This window comes from Nothobranchius furzeri, chromosome 10 (assembly GCF_043380555.1).
Source record: "Nothobranchius furzeri strain GRZ-AD chromosome 10, NfurGRZ-RIMD1, whole genome shotgun sequence".
Classification (NCBI taxonomy): domain Eukaryota; kingdom Metazoa; phylum Chordata; class Actinopteri; order Cyprinodontiformes; family Nothobranchiidae; genus Nothobranchius; species Nothobranchius furzeri.
In genome coordinates this window covers 26,190,342-26,207,419 of record NC_091750.1, presented here as the reverse complement: position 1 = coordinate 26,207,419, position 17,078 = coordinate 26,190,342, and the positions used below count along the sequence as shown (strand labels likewise).

General features: G+C 42.8%; 1 protein-coding gene across 2 annotated transcripts in view; it reads left to right on the top strand.

Moving 5' to 3' along the window:
* The window catches only part of trappc14 (trafficking protein particle complex subunit 14), a 29,091-nt gene extending 12,879 nt beyond the window's left edge, over window positions 1-16,212 (top strand). Inside the window, exons 9-13 of one of the 2 annotated variants that reach the window (XM_015974731.3) lie at window positions 11,532-11,683; window positions 12,649-12,785; window positions 12,891-12,969; window positions 15,374-15,488; window positions 15,560-16,212. In XM_015974731.3, the coding sequence (XP_015830217.3) occupies window positions 11,532-11,683; window positions 12,649-12,785; window positions 12,891-12,969; window positions 15,374-15,488; window positions 15,560-15,716 (640 nt within the window). In that variant the 3' untranslated portion in view covers window positions 15,717-16,212. Of the gene's footprint in view, window positions 1-11,531; window positions 11,684-12,645; window positions 12,786-12,890; window positions 12,970-15,373; window positions 15,489-15,559 lie in introns of both variants that reach the window. The other variant, XM_015974730.3, reaches the window with a different exon arrangement.
* The last annotated feature ends 866 nt before the right edge of the window (window positions 16,213-17,078 follow it).

The window sequence follows — 17,078 nt, the reverse complement described above, 5'->3', positions numbered from 1 at the left end:
AAAAGCTATTTCTACCTACTGGTTTCCTCCATGCATTCTGGAGTAGAACATGTTTTTATAAAGCTCCTCTAGATAAAAATCACAAGTTGCTTCACAAACACATTAAAAATAAAAATAGATTATAATGGGAGAAAATATGAATAGTTTTAACTGTTTTTATTGTATGATTAAATAGTAAATAATAATGTGAATGATTTGTTGTACTAGATTAGTTCACTTAATCTACTGGATGGCTCGGAAGGCTAGTGATGGACCTTAGTTTGCAGAAAACCGTGAATTGAACCGAAATCACAATTTCTGCTAGAAAAATTGCGATTCAATCTTTTCCTAAAATCGTTCAGCCCTAGAATAGAGGCTACTGCTCAGCTCGGCTCCAGAGGAATAAAGACAAAGACACGGGTTAGAAATCTTGGTGTCATAACTGATTCAGACCTGAGCTTCACTGGTCACATTAAGGCTAGAACTAGATCAGCATTTTATCATCTGCATCAAACAGCACGACTCAGGAGTCTCATGGCCAGACACGACCTAGAGAAACTCATTCATGTGTTCATCTCCAGCAAGCTGGACTACTGCAATGGTCTCCTAACTGGTCTTCCCAAAATCGATGTGAAGCATCTGCAGCTTGTTCAGAATGCTGCTGCTAGATTCTTAACAAGAACCAGGAGAACCGAGCACATCACTCCTGTTCTTTAACCTCTACACTGGTTACCAGTAAACTACAGAATCCATTTCAAAGTACTACTAGTTTAGAGATAGTTTTGAAGCTCTCAATTTACCGGTTGTTCTACGTTCCACCCCAGGGCCGGTTTTACTGACAGGCAGCCGCCTATGGTGCCAAATAATCAATTTCCCTCTGGGATTAATAAAGTATTTTTGAATTGAATTGAATTGAATTGAAATTGCAGAGTAAAAAAACGTTAATCAAATGTTTGCACGTATAGCGTTTGACTAGACGTTGAAATGATGGAAGAGAGCATCTTTAACATCCGTCATTTTATTAAAGGACTCAAACTGTCCGCCGTAAGCACGCCTAAGCGAACCAACACACACTCCCTTCGCCCCGTCCCTTTCTCTCAACCTCCAACACAAAACACAGGAAAATGAATACAACTTTTTTTTTACATAAATCTTAGTGCAGTTTTATGAAATTACACTCTATACATACTCCATATTTCTTGGAAAGACATGAAAATAAAAACCTCAATATTGAAATTATTTATAATGATCCGACTGCATCACCTGCAGAGTGGCGTCTACATTTGCAGACGGTCCCTGGGCGCTCGCGGCAGTTTCGTAACGAGTCGCGCGCAGAAGACGGGTTGTATAGAAAAAAGAGTTTGTTCTTGGTTCACTACCTTTCCACGATACCAATGAGGTATGTTATGTTTTGAAATGATCTTCTGATCAGAGGTTATTAAGCCATAAATGTCGAATCTGTCAATAACTTGTCAACTTTACTGAAGTACGTCGCTTTCCCGTGAGGCCAACCTGGCGCCCCCTCCTCCGTCTCGTTTACCTTTACCTGCTCCGTGGGGAGAACGGCTGTTTCTGATGATGCAGCTAGCTCAACGTGTCGGAGCATCCTAAACGATCAGGAGTCCGGGGAGGAACAAGGACAGAGGTGAGGAAATGTTCCAGTTATGATGTCATCGTGACATCATGGGGATGCTTTAGCACAAGCTGAGCTAGTTTATTATCGTAACGTTTGTGCAGCACTAAAGCTGAGATACAATGATATTTAAGATCATTTCAGATGTTTTGTGTTTGATAATAACTCCTAATAATTATATGAGCTTTAATAAATATCCGATCATTTCTTATTAGTTCTGACTGTTTCTATTTGTCTGATCTGAGTGACTTCTTAAACCTCATGGTAGAAAATAGTTTGTATTTAGCAAAAGTTCACTTTGATGGTTTATTTATTAAATTATCACAACAGATTATTGTTGCAAACATGCTAGTTTGTAAATGTCACAGATGTTGGATTTTGTACAGTAACATGTCTTTCTGTATGTGTCTAGATGCACCCGAACAGCTGCTGGAGCTTCTGATGAAGCATCCACACCATCACCACCCTGAAGCTTCTGATGAAGCATCCACACCATCACCACCCTGAAGCTTCTGATGAAGCATCCACACCATCACCACCCTGAAGCTTCTGATGAAGCATCCACACCATCACCACCCTGAAGCTTCTGATGATGCATCCACACCATCACCACCCTGAAGCTTCTGATGAAGCATCCACACCATCACCACCCTGAAGCTTCTGATGAAGCATCCACACCATCACCACCCTGAAGCTTCTGATGAAGCATCCACACCATCACCACCCTGAAGCTTCTGATGATGCATCCACACCATCACCACCCTGAAGCTTCTGATGAAGCATCCACACCATCACCACCCTGAAGCTTCTGATGAAGCATCCACACCATCACCACCCTGAAGCTTCTGATGAAGCATCCACACCATCACCACCCTGAAGCTTCTGATGAAACATCCACACCATCACCACCCTGAAGCTTCTGATGATGCATCCACACCATCACCACCCTGAAGCTTCTGATGAAGCATCCACACCATCACCACCCTGAAGCTTCTGATGAAGCATCCACACCATCACCACCCTGAAGCTTCTGATGAAGCACCACACCATCACCACCCTGAAGCTTCTGATGAAGCACCACACCATCACCACCCTGAAGCTTCTGATGAAGCATCCACACCATCACCACACTGAAGCTTCTGATGAAGCATCCACACCATCACCACCCTGAAGCTTCTGATGAAACATCCACACCATCACCACACTGAAGCAGGTAAGCTCAGCCACACTGATATGTTATTATTGTTGTTAATGAACGGTACAGCCTTGTTAGTAATTACAGTAAATGTACAAATCATTAGTCAGATAAATTATTATTTGTACATTGCAACTTTATTAATAAGCTCTATTATTTTCCTATATATTTTTAATATCATTAGTTTATTTATCAAATGAAGTAGAAGGACACAACAAGCCAAATGCAGCGGTGTGACAGTGTGGTACTCTAGGCTTGAATGTAGCTACAAGTCAGTCAGCATCAGCATCATCATTATCAGCATCATCATCATCATTAGCATCAGCATCATCATCAGCAGCAGCAGCATCATTAGCATCAGCATAATCATCATCAGCATCATCATCATTAGCATCAGCATCATCGTCATCATCATTAGCATCAGCAGCATCATCATCATCATCATTAGCATCATCATCATTAGCATCAGCATCATCATCATCATCATTAGCATCATCATCATTAGCATCATCATCATCATCATCATTAGCATCAGCAGCATCATCATCATCATTAGCATCAGCATCAGCAGCATCAGCAGCAGCAGCAGCATCATCATCATCATCATTAGCATCATCAGCATCATCATCATTAGCATCAGCATCATCATCATCATCATTAGCATCATCATCATCATCATTAGCATCAGCAGCATCATCATCATTAGCATCAGCATCATCAGCAGCAGCAGCAGCAGCAGCATCATCATCATTAGCATCAGCATAATCATCATCAGCATCATCAGCATCATCATCATTAGCATCAGCATCATCATCATTAGCATCAGCATCATCATCATCATCATTAGCATCAGCATCATTAGCATCAGCATCATCATCATCATCATTAGCATCAGCAGCATCATCATCATCATCATTAGCATCAGCATCATCATAATCATCATTAGCATCATCATTAGCATCAGCATCATCATCATCATCATTAGCATCAGCATCATCATCATCATCATTAGCATCAGCAGCATCATCATCATCATCATTAGCATCAGCAGCAGCATCAGCAGCAGCAGCAGCATCATCATCATTAGCATCAGCATAATCATCATCAGCATCATCAGCATCATCATCATTAGCATCAGCATCATCATCATCATCATTAGCATCAGCATCATCATAATCATCATTAGCATCATCATCATTAGCATCAGCATCATCATCATCATCATTAGCATCAGCAGCATCATCATCATCATCATTAGCATCAGCATCATCATCAGCAGCAGCAGCAGCATCAGCAGCAGCAGCATCATCAGCAGCAGCAGCATCATCATCATCATTAGCATCAGTATCATCATCATCATCATCATTAGCATCAGCATCATCATCATCAGCATCAGCAGCAGCATCATCATCATCATCATCATCATTAGCATCAGCATCAGCAGCATCAGCAGCAGCATCATCATCATCATCATCATCATTAGCATCATCATCTTCATCATCATTAGCATCAGTGTCATCATCAGCATCAGCAGCAGCAGCATCATCAGCAGCATCATCAGCAGCAGCAGCATCATCATCATCATCATTAGCATCAGTATCATCATCATCATCATCATTAGCATCAGCATCATCATTAGCATCAGCATCATCATCATCAGCATCAGCAGCAGCATCATCATCATCATCATCATCATTAGCATCAGTATCATCATCATCATCATCATTAGCATCAGTATCATCATCAGCAGCAGCATCATCATTAGCATCAGTATCATCATCATCATCATCATTAGCATCAGTATCATCAGCAGCAGCAGCATCATCATTAGCATCAGCATCATCATCATCATTAGCATCAGTATCATCATCATCATCATCATTAGCATCAGTATCATCAGCAGCAGCAGCATCATCATTAGCATCAGCATCATCATCATCATCATTAGCATCATCATCTTCATCATCATTAGCATCAGTGTCATCATCAGCATCAGCAGCAGCAGCATCATCAGCAGCAGCAGCATCATCATCATCATCATTAGCATCAGTATCATCATCATCTTCATCATCATCATTATTAGCATCAGCATCATCATCAGCATCATCAGCAGCATAATCAGCATCAGCAGCAGCAGCATCAGCAGCAGCAGCATCATCAGCATCATCAGCAGCAGCAACAGCATCATCAGCAGCATAATCAGCATCATCAGCAGCATAATCAGCATCATCAGCAGCAGCATCAGCAGCAGCAGCAGCAGCAGCAGCAGCAGCATCAGCAGCAGCAGCAGTAGCAGCAGCATCATGATGATGACATACCTGAGATCCGGCATGTGTCACTGTAAAAGGACTTGTTCTTATAGACATCAGCCCTAACCATGTGATGATGCTATAGATGCCTTTGCTGCAGGAACAGAGCTGCTTGTTCTTGTTGCTCAAATATAATCTCGCTTGGAGCACCAAATTGGGTAGAGCCGGCCCTGTTCCTACTCTCATTTATGGTCATGAGCCTTAGGTAGTGATTGAAAGAATGAGATTACGGATACAAGCAGCTGAAGTTAGTTTTCTCTGCAGGGTGGCTGGGCTTGGTCATCTGGGAGGAGCTTGGAGTAGACCCGCTGCTCTTCCACTTGGAGAGGAGCCAGTTGAGATGACTCGGGCATCTGGTTAGGATGCCTCCTGGACGCCTCTCTGGTGAGCTTTTTCGGGCACGTCAGAAGACCTAAAGGAAGGCCCAGGACACGCTGGAGGGACTATGTCTCTCAGATGGACTTGGGATTCCCCCAGAGGAGCTGGCCCAAGTGGCTGGGAAGACAAAAGTCTGCGTCACCCTGCTTAGGTTGCTGCCCCCGCGACCCGACCCCAGATAAGCAGCCGAAAATGGATGTATGGATTCTACTACTGTATAAATCAATTACTGGCACATACATGTCGAACCTGCTTCCTGTATCTACGCCCAACAGGGCTCTGAAATCCTGAGGAAACAGTCAACTGGTAGAACCGGGTCAGAACCAAACAGGGTGAAGCCGCTTTTAGCTGCTATGCTGCTCACAGATGGAATCAGCTTCCTCGTGACCTCAGATGTGCTCCGACTCTAGAAACTGTTAAATGAAAATTGAAAACCTTCATGTGTTCATCTAGCCTATGAATAAATGTTTTTATGCTGCACCTTCTGCTCTGTGGAAATGGAAAGCACACAGAACTGACTCTGTATGAAACCTGCTGTATAAATAAAGCTGCCTTACCTTACCTGCCCCAGGCTTAATATTCTTGACTTGCACCGGACATTAAAGAGACTGTTTGTTTTTACCGTTAATCTCTGGTAATAACCATCAAAACATTACTGAAAATGAATAAAATAATGTCCAGTTGTTGAAAAATATTGGCAGCTTCGTACCAAATGACCATAAAAGTTGGGTCTAAAGTGCTTAGGGTGCGGGTCTAGCATCTTTGGGAGACGCTTTAAAAGATGCCGCGTTTCCTTCTGGCCGGCTCGGGGTCCTGCACCTGTTGATTATGTCGCACTAGATAATTGGCTGGATGTGTGAATTACAGAAGTTACATCACCAAGTTCACAAACATTTAGGTAGTGAGAAACACAAATTTAATAACAAAACTGCTCATCTCTTTCCTAAACGTGAAGAACATAACCTAAAAAGGGATTCAATATATTTTGGCCGAGCTGTATTGCTGAAGTATGATGACGTCATTGGCAGGGGCAGGACTTTGAGCAGATCCAGCACCAGAAAACTTCAACCGGCATCGCATTCTCTCCATGCAGTTGACTAAAGGACGATCAAAGTCTGAGGACTCGGGCAGAGGTTGCATGCTTTCTGCTCCACAGGTAACAACATCTACTGTAGTATTTTTTTTTAGCTAGCAACAGTCAAGGCGATATGGTGTAAAACTACCCTGAAATGTATGTACTGCCCCCTACCACCAGGAAACTACACACTGCCACTTTAAGGCTACACAGTCGAATTGGACTTCCATACTGCAGGATGCTCAGTGTGGTGGCCCTAAAAACATCTCTGGAGGATCCTGATGTTAACACCAAAGGACCTAAGTCTCCTTAGGAAGTAGGTCCTCTGCTGGACTTTCTTACAAATGTAGCCCACATGCAGAGACCATGAAAGTGCAGAGTCCACATGTATACCCAAGTACTTTGTTACGACCAGTGGTGGTGAAGGTGAAGGACGTTGCAAGGTTACTTAATACTAGGGCTGTAGCGAAGCCTCGACGACGTCGACGGCTCGATTCTAAAAATTTGTCGACGTCAGATCCGGAAGTCGACGCACCGCGCCCACTTGTTGCATCCCCAGGAGTTTGTAAATAGAGGAGGAATCTGCCTGTTTTTCCTCTAGTTCGCCCTCTTCTCCCCCTTCACTAACATCTCCGCCAAATACCGAAGACCCGGAACAATGTCCGTCCACTACTAGGTTCCTTTCCTGTTTTGCCCGCCCTCGTCTCCCGGCAACGGACAACAACTTCCGGGGTCAGACGCGCTGCTTCGTGTCTATCGCAGATGTAGAACATCACCGGGAGCGTTTCTCCCTTCATTAAGGAGCTTCTTTCAGACATGAGGAGAGCTGTTTTGGTGGTAGCAGTCTCTCCTCCGTGCTGGTCTGTTTGCTGCTGGGTGTTTTTGGTTTATTTAAACTTGGTAACTTGAACTTAACGTTGGTAAAGCTACTGTTAGCATCTTCGCTAACAGCTTCTTGTGTTGGGATAAGCTGTTACGTTTTGGTTTAGAGTTCATCTTTTTTGTGGTGTAGATCTCCCTTTTATTACATTTAGAGTGTTGTGGGTTTTCGGTTTAGTGTAAAATACCACCTTGAGTTTGTTTTAACCCGTAACACCACTCGCCTCACGCACATAAGTGACCAAAACAAAGCAGCATGGAGACACTCCGTCTCCAACCACCTCTCAGGCAGCAGCCTGCACTCCCAAGTTCTACACGTCACCAGAACATAAACAACCGCAACACAATAAAAGCAGTGTTATACAAAATGGAAGGCCTGTAGTGTTTATTCTCCTACAGTAAGAATTTATCAATTTTTTGAGGAATTTATTTGAGATTTTCTGGTTTTTGTTAATTGTGCAATAGAAAAATAATCATTAGATTAATTTTCTAAATAGTCATTAGAATAGTCGACTATTCGATAAAATAATCGTCAGAATAATCGTTTTAAAAATAATCGTTTACCCCCAGCCCTACTTAATACTATACCCGATGTTACTAAAACTGTTAAATCAGAAACTATAACCAAACCACGAAACTCGAGTACGGGGCGACGCACCACCAATTACCATTTATCAAAAGAAAACTAATTTAAAACAAGGACTCTCTCTTTTAAAGTTTAACAAAACTAAAAGACTCGATCTTAACTAAAGAGCAGCTTAAGGCTGTTACTTTAAGAGGAATGGGAAATAGTGGTTAACCTCAACAGAAATCCTCAGATAGGCTTTAACCCTAGAAGGCCCACTGTTTCGTATGTGATACACACATTTCTGAGTTAGCTGTATCTCTTTAGCAAGATTAGCATTTTCCAAAACTATCTGCGGTCTTAAGTCTTTTACGGGTTTTCTGCCTGCTCATGGATTACTTATGTACTTAAGTGTCAAGTGGGATTTTTATTTAGTATAATTATTGTTGTATTATTATATAATTGCTTGATAATTTTAATTTTAAAGTTGATAGTTACCAATCAAATGTTTAAAGTTTTAATAAATTTGAGTATTTTGAATATTATTTAATGTGTTGTGTCTTAAAGGAACCTGAATCAGAGTCACTCTAGTCTGAGGAAAAACAACCTAAACTCCTAAGAGCAATGAAAGTCCACAATTATCCACACAACTAAGTTAATCCTGAAACTCTGATAAATACTGCGCAAGACCAAGATAGGTGAACAACACAACAGCTCTCCTCTACCCTGGTCTTCAGGCTGCCTCCTCTTTCATGCAGCTGGTGTGGCAGGAGGAAGGAACCTGGAGCTGCTCTGAAGAGATGTTTGCTGATGATCAGCAGCTCAGCCTGGCATCCATAACAGGATTGTTTTATTGTGTAAGGGCCGATGTGTGATGTGTAGCCCCAATATGACCTCTTCTGCCTTTTGGGGGGGAGGTTAGTGTGAGTACGTAAAAACACACCACTGCAATACCTTAGATGCATTGGCAGAGAAGATGTCTGGTTGTTCCGCCTCTGTCGCTAGCCCCACCAGAGCTGTATTATTAGTGTTTAATCAGGTCACGCCCATGTGCATTGATGGGACAGTCGTTGGTGTAGACAGAGAACAGCATTTGTGGGGGAGTGTTGGGTATTTTATTTAATTCAATCCAGGCGTACCTCAAAGAAAGTCCAACACACACCAGGGGGGTTAGAGATCTTAGGTTTATCTATATCATTTACCAATAATCAACAATCAGATTTTGCAAAACCGGAGAGAAAAAAGATGCACACCAGTATGGGAGGTCTGTTTAGTCTCTCGACGAGCAGAAGCTCATCAAAAGGTTTTATTCAAAAATGACATAGCACACACACATTAAAGATGACCACACCCATCCCCTTCACAGAAAGCAAACTTTCCCGGGTTCAGAGAAACGCTCCGTCCGGACTTCACCGGGGAGCTTTTTGTGATAACAGAACTGCAGACACACAAGGTCGAACTTCCCTCAGGCAGGAGCAGAATAATCACCCCAGACAAAACCATCTTCCATGCATCTATACTGTATTTACCACCTTAAATGTGAATAAGGCTAATGAACTCTGTTTGAAAGAACAACATTATTAACAAGAGAAGGTGAAAATCAGTTTTTACCCATCAGGGTGCATATACTATTCACCTTTACCAACTGTGTTCTATTAGTGAGAAAGGAGTGAAACCAGTGGATGAGATGATTAATATCCAGCTGCTGCATCTCTGTGAGGAGTAGGCCTGTTTTGACTAAGTTAAAGGCAGAGGAAAAGTCAATACTGCACCCAGGGGTCTGGTTTATCCTGAACAGCCTGAGACAATAGGGAAATTACAGCTTGTTCCAGTGATTTCATTTACAGGAGTTAAAGCGATTGGACGATAGTCGTTACACTCCTTTAGACATTTTGTCCTTGCAGCTGGGACAACGTAGGACCTTTTCCAAACTGTCGGAACAGTATGAATGTCTAAGGACAGTTGGAATATAGGTTGCCAAACCAGTGCCGGTTCACCACTGAACATTTTTAGGATAAAAGCAGGAATATTATAAGGAGCCTATGTCCCGCCCATCAACATCCGGATCACGGGTCCCCGGAAGAATGAAAAAATGAATGCCAGTCAACGGGGTTAAAAACGCCATTTTCTAATTCCGCCTGTTACGCACCATGGATTTCACATATGATGTCCGTAGATTTTAAATACGCATTTTGATACCGAGAAAGCGCTTATTTTTGAACAAGGGGAAACGTTATTTTAGGTTTTGTGTGAAAATAAGTCCAGAACTACAAATGCGCTTCACCAAAGTGACGTCACCGAACCAGACACGGAAATAAACTGAGGGAAAATGGCTGTAAGTTCAGTGAACTTTTGATTCCTTCCTTCAGGAAGAAAGAACCACCATAAGTCTGGCTAGTAGCATCTACGCTAGGGGAGAGGAGATTATGTGGTGATGTCATATATGCGCTTTTATTTGTAGTCATGCTAATTACAAACTCTTACCAGCTGACAAATCTCAAAGTACGTGACGGACGTGGTCGCCCATCATGACTTTTAATTTAAAGTGACAGTGTGTATTTTTCCTGACCATAGGGGGCAGTAGATACCTCCATTTTTGCAAGCAAGCTGCATTTTTGTGTTGGAGTAAGACCTTACCAATGGATGCCCATTAGGGTCAAAAAGGCCCTTGAGCTAAATGACAAGCACATCAGACTCCCTTCCGACACTGGTGGTGAGTGAAGAGGTAAATGTGTAAAACAACGTTTATTAATGGTGAAAGTTTTGTAACCATTTGTTACAAATCTGTAAATGTGTTCTGTCCTCAAGGGCTCCCGTAGAAGGAAACATGGCGTCGCCCAGAGACTTAGACCCACTTCCATGTATTTTAGAACAAATTGTTATGTTATGAAGCCTCCAATATTTTCAACCACTGGGCATCATTTCACTCATTTTCACAGTCAATAAATCTCTTTTAATATTTATTGGACTTCAAATATAAAACAAACTCAAAACATTAACAATGTGCTAACTGTTTCAGAGAAATAGAAAATGGAACAGATTCTAGTTTTTTTTAAGTGTTTAAAATAAAGAAAATCAGAGGTTCCAAGACCGGACCGCGTCAAAATGCTAATGCTGTTGATCACCAGCCGATTAAAACCTGGTGCTTTGAACAAAGAAACAAGTGAAACATGCTGCATTGTGTCCCTCCCGGACCAGGATTCCCCACCCCTGCTGAGGTCAGATTGATTGAAGGGTTTGGCTACAAAATAGTGATGGAAACGTTGGTGGGGTTCATCTGTTTCCATAGAGACAGAAATACGAGAGCTCATTTGTTACTATGGAGAAAGAGACGGGTTTTAGCTTACTGAGTTTTACTTAAGGTTTCCATGCAGTCTTATCATTCATAACTAACCAGAATCAGGTTTTGAGTATGTACGGTGGCTCTGGGTGGACAAACACAACAACAGATCGTAACACTTCAGAAAACAAAATTATAATAAGTTTCTTGCTTTTCGTATCCACCCCCAACCTCCCAGACTTCCCAGTATCCGTCTGGACCAGCCGCGGTTCGTCATGACGGCTGTTTGTCCCAGTTCCGTCAGAGTGAAGGAGAGGTTCAAGGTCAAATATGTTCTGCTGAACAACCTGCAGGACTTTCTGGCTGTTCGACTCGTTTGGACTCCTGAAGGTGTGTGGGCGTGGGCGGGCGTGAAAAGACTGTATAGTTTGACTGTTTTATTCTGTCAGTTATACGAGGCTTAGAATAGACAGTTGGACAATATTGTACTTTTCCATGGGGATTGACTAATGCATTACTGATTCTACTGCAATGATTTTTATCATGACAGGATTTTTGTTCGACTAGCTATGGAATATTAATGGCTTTTTAATCATTATCATCCCTCTGAGTGCCCCAGACACCTTTATTCTGAAGCTGTACATGGATCCCTCAACTAAAGGGCACCGGACGTATATATACTCTTTCACACCTAAGAAGCACTTCATGCATTTTTGCTGTTTATGATTTTATCAAGTTGCAAGAAAAATCAGATTTAACCTGAAAGAATGTAATTTACCTCCTGAGGTAGGCAGAACACCAACCGGGTTAATTAAAGTTAAAGTCCCAGTAGTTGTCAACACACTGGCTATGCTGGGGCGTTTTTGGTGGTTTAACCCCCCCAATCCAACCCCTTAATGCTAAGTGTCAAGCAGGGAGGCACTGGGTCCATTTTTTTATAGTCCTTAGTATGACCCGACTGGGATTTGAACCCACGCTATCCCAGTGTCAGAGAGACACTTTTGCAGATCTTTCACTTATAACACCGCAGGGTTAGAACAATGACACCTTTTCTAGTGTTGTTCAGCGCTGACCCTGAACCTGAGGCTGTGGAGCAGACTGGGAAATGGTGAAGATGTGAAAGATCCATATAACTGGTTGACTTGGACTGTATAGACACTTTCTCTTGGTAGACGTCCTTCTCTTCAATGATTGGTCACACAGATGCTCAATGATCCCAGACCAGTGAAGTGGCTTTCTGTTAAACTGTTGTTCTACACTCCTTTATTTATTTGTGTGTGTGTGTGTGTGTGTGTGTGTGTGTGTGTGTGTGTGTGTGTGTGTGTGTGTGTGTGTGTGTGCGCGCGCACAAGTAGGTCGTGGTCAGACTGAAGACTCGGCGCTGTCGGCAGTGGTTTGTCTCACTCCACTCAGTAACCTGGGTCAGTGCCGGAGAGGAAGTACTCTTTCTTTCAGCGTGCCCTTCCAGATCCTGAAACCTGGGTTGTACGAGGTCTGTTGGGTTGGACGGTTCTGCTGGTTCCTTTTTGACACCAGAACCCGTCTCTTCTGTTCTCACTGACCCCCCCCCCCCTCTGTTTCTGTGATTCTTCTCTAGCTGAGTCAGCACATGAAGCTGAAGCTGCAGTTCACAGCGTCGGTCTCCAACCCAACGCCCGACGCTCGGCCATTGTCACGTAAGAACTGGACTTTGGTCTATCAGAATCAGCCACTGGTCATTGTGGTCAGCCTAGCCCAGGGGTGTTCAGTTTCCGAGACAAGGGTCAATAATCGTTACATTAATTGTCCTTATGGGCCACAGAATTTTAATTTATGGCCCCTTTTTCTCTTCAAAATAGGTCCAGAATTTAGGATATTAGTAAAATTCCTGAACATACAATTGGAAAAGGGGAGTTTTCCTCTCCACTGTGGCTGCATGCTTGCTTAGTATGAGGATTGCTGTAAAGACTGACACTAGTCAGTGACTCGATGCAACCTGCTGGGTTCCTTATACAGGAAACTTGTTACTGATTGGCTTAATGGCCTGACCTGTATTGGAATGTTTACTGTGTTAAGGTCCGTGAGACGACTCTGGTCCTGATTTGGCGCTTTATAAATAAACTGAATTGAATTAAGAACATATCTGTCTTCATCGGCAGACAAACTTTACATTCTGGAAACACAATTGACACAGATGGTCCCCTGGGCCGTGCTTTGGACGCTCCTGGCCTGATCAGTGGATGGTCAACCTGGAACTCAAAGATCATACATTTTTATTTTGGTCCGTGAACAAAAAATAGCATGAGATGATCTTTTACATTGTGAGCAGATCTGTATGCTACACAGAATCACAACTCAGCATAAAAATGGTAGTGATGTCGAACATTCTACTCAGTTTTGTGGCTTTTTATCATACTGAACCAGGAAATTGCTGCAATCAGCGAAGCTGCAGCAGGAAAGCTCTGTAACACTCTGCGCCCCTAGCCAATCAGCAGCTGACCGTCACAATGGCAGCCTGGGTCGGCGCACTTGGAACAGAGCACGGACTGAAAAGTAGATGAAATATACCAAACCGTGCTCTTGGAAAAGGCCCATTGCTGAGTTTCATGTGATGTTGCATCCACGTCACCAAATGCAGATCAGGGTCCAGAAGTAGCCGGCGCTGCATAAACCCTCTTTTACTTTGGTGACTGAGCGTTAAAATGCCGACATTCTGTGCGATCTACAGTTATTACAGTCATTCTAATCAGGACATATTTTTTTAAGTCATGAATGTAGCGCGCCACAAAGAGCTTAATAACATAAATAACATATTGAAAGAAGACGGCAGAAGTGGATCATTAATCTACGGCTTAAAACAGGATCTGAAAGGACGATGCTGGAGTTTACAGAGATCACTTTCTACCAGTTAAAAGATTACTGAGTGTTTTATTAAACTGTTGCTTAAACAGCAATAAAAACAACAGGTTAACAGTTTTATACTGTTTTCACATGTCCTCACTGCTAATGGCTTTCAGGGTGCTAATGTTTTTAGCAGTTAGCTTAGTGTTGTAACGTGGCGTTTATACCTTATTAAAATCAAACAAACGGACCAGAAATCTGGATTTAAAAGGAATAATACGTTATTTACAAGTAGATCCTAGCACATACTGATCGTTAGCATTAGCGATAGCATTATTATCATGAGCTAATAATAAAGTAGCACAACTCACTACTCACCTGAGCAAAAACAAGACGATAGTCATTTAAAGCTTCTCCGGATCACTAACAGGTGAACCAACCTGAAATAAAACAGCTGCAGGCTTCCAGGCCGGTAAAAGGCTTTCGTTTGGTTTGCAGTGTGGTCCGAGGAAGGCAGCTAGAGTTTGTGTTGCTGATCGCGTCAGCGCTGGGTAAATCCTCCACAGTGGATGAAAAGTGCGACTTTTAAAACTCTATGGGTCATAACCTAAAGGATGTAATTTTTTCTTAATATTGCATCTGTGCCAGCTCATTTAAGCCTTCGTAGCTTTCATCCTTCGCGCCGTGTCGTATCTCTGTTTTGTTGCGGAGCAGATCACTTCCTGCCCACTTTTGAGTTTTGAGCAGCTGCAGACGTCACGTGAGTGAAACCCAGCAATAAGACATTATTAAAGGTCCTATATCATGCAAAATGACTTCACCTCACTGTTGTGGCCACACAGCACGCACTCCACTATTTCTGTGGTCAGGAGATTCATTTGATCTTCTCTGTTCAAAGTAACTTGTGAAGTGAAAAAGAAGGAAGCCAGGCAGCATTTTTTCTGGAGGATTGAGAGGAGATGCAGGAAGATGAGAGACGGGACAGGAAAACAGTCACATAAACAACAAAGACCCTGAAAAGGAAAGTGTTGCTACCCACTACACCTCTTTAACTCTATAAAAGCAATATTTATATATTTGATACAATTCAGATCAGCTTCAGCTCAGTCCCACACCCAGGGCCGTTTCAAGGTATTTTGGGGCCAAGGCTAAATAATCTGTCATCTGGGGATGGTATTTTCTAGATGTTTTGTTTCTTTGTGTTTGAACTGATTTCTGAACAGTTTTATGTGGATGTCAGAGTCCTGTCCCTTCTCGTAGGTAAAAACAGCCCATCCAGCCCTGCGGTCCGAGACCTGCTGGACCGGCACCAGGCCAGTCTGGGTCGATCTCAGTCCTTCTCACACCAGCAGCCGTCTCGCTCTCACATCATGAGGTGAAAAAGTATCAAATAAAAATAATTTGAGAGTTTTCTGCTTTGTCTGAACGGGTTTTGTGGGTCAGCAGGACGGGCAGCGCCATGGAGCGACGGGCCATCACTCCTCCTGTTGGCTCTCCGGTGGGTCGGCCGCTCTACCTGCCACCGCAGGACAAAACATTGCTGTCGCTAGAAAAGATCGTGAAACGGGAGTGTAAGGTTCTGGTGGTCGATCCAGTCAGCTAGGACCCGGATTACCAGAACCATTAAAAAAATGGACCAAAGCACTGGAAACAGAAAACTACTGAGCGGGTAACATTCCTCTGCTGGATCAGTGGTTGTGATCCAACACACGAAGTGACTTTGATTATTTAATGTTTTAATGTATTTGTTTTTTTTATGGTTCTGGAAACTGATCCAGTATTAAGCTGTAAAGTCCTGACATTTCCAAGTTCTACTGAACCAACTGAGTTTTCCCTCCAAGTCCAGTCGAGCTCAGAATGCAGCTCAGAACCAGAGGGTCCATAGCGGTCAGCATCAAACTGCTGATGATTTCATGCATTTTCAGGGAATTTTCCAGGGAAAAGCTGGAGAACCGGGACTGTGGGATAAAGTGTTCCAGGGTCTTGATTTCAGTGTTACCATCACTTCCGTTAACTATCAGTGACATTTGACCTCGCGGGTCAGTCCGACCCAGCTGCTGTTCCTGCTAACAGGAGTTCAATAAACGTCTGTAAAACAATCGGATGTCTTCTCATGTCCTCACCAGGATCTGACCTGGTTAAAACCAACCAGAACCAGAGTTTATTACAACCGTTAGTAATGAGTTTATAACAGCTGATCACAAATGAGACTTGTGAACATCTGTGCAGAACAGAAGGTGTATAGCATCCCTGACTTTTATATTGACAGGACAGATTTAAGGGTCTGAGATGTTATTCCACATTGACTGAGATGCTCTTACATACTGATGTCAAACAAATGAAAAGTTTTGTTAAAAAGAAACATTCATTTCTGAATCATACAATCCTGGAAAAATCTCATCCAATCATCGTGCACGTTCCACTTTTAATGATTCATCCATCAAACTGCACCTCTGACCACCCCTCCCCCCTCTGCTCTTACCCCTCTTTGAGTGTACTCTCTGTGGAGCAGATTATCTAAGGAGTTGTTTTGTTCTGTTTAGAATCTGTGTTTCTCCGGAAAGCAGCATGTTCCTTCAAAACTCTTCCGAATGTTTGTTCTGTGTATTGATTTATAATCATCTTCTTTTTTCTTATTTAACTCAGTTTAGTGATGTGATGTTGTTTTAGCTTTGGCTGAAGTGTCCCGGCCGGAACATGTCAGCCAAAGGTAAAACAACATCAAATTACACTAAATACTTCACAACACAATCAGTCATTCACACACTGGTGGGGATGAGCTACGATGTAGCTACAGCTGTCCTGGGATGCTCTGACAGAGGCGAGATCTCCCGTACGCTGGCACCACCAGTCCCTCCGACCACCACCAGCAGGCAAGGTGGGTTAAGTGTCTTGCCCAAAGACACAACAGCAGCATTCTGGTCAGACCCAGGATCGAACCTGCAACCTTCCAATTCTGGGACAA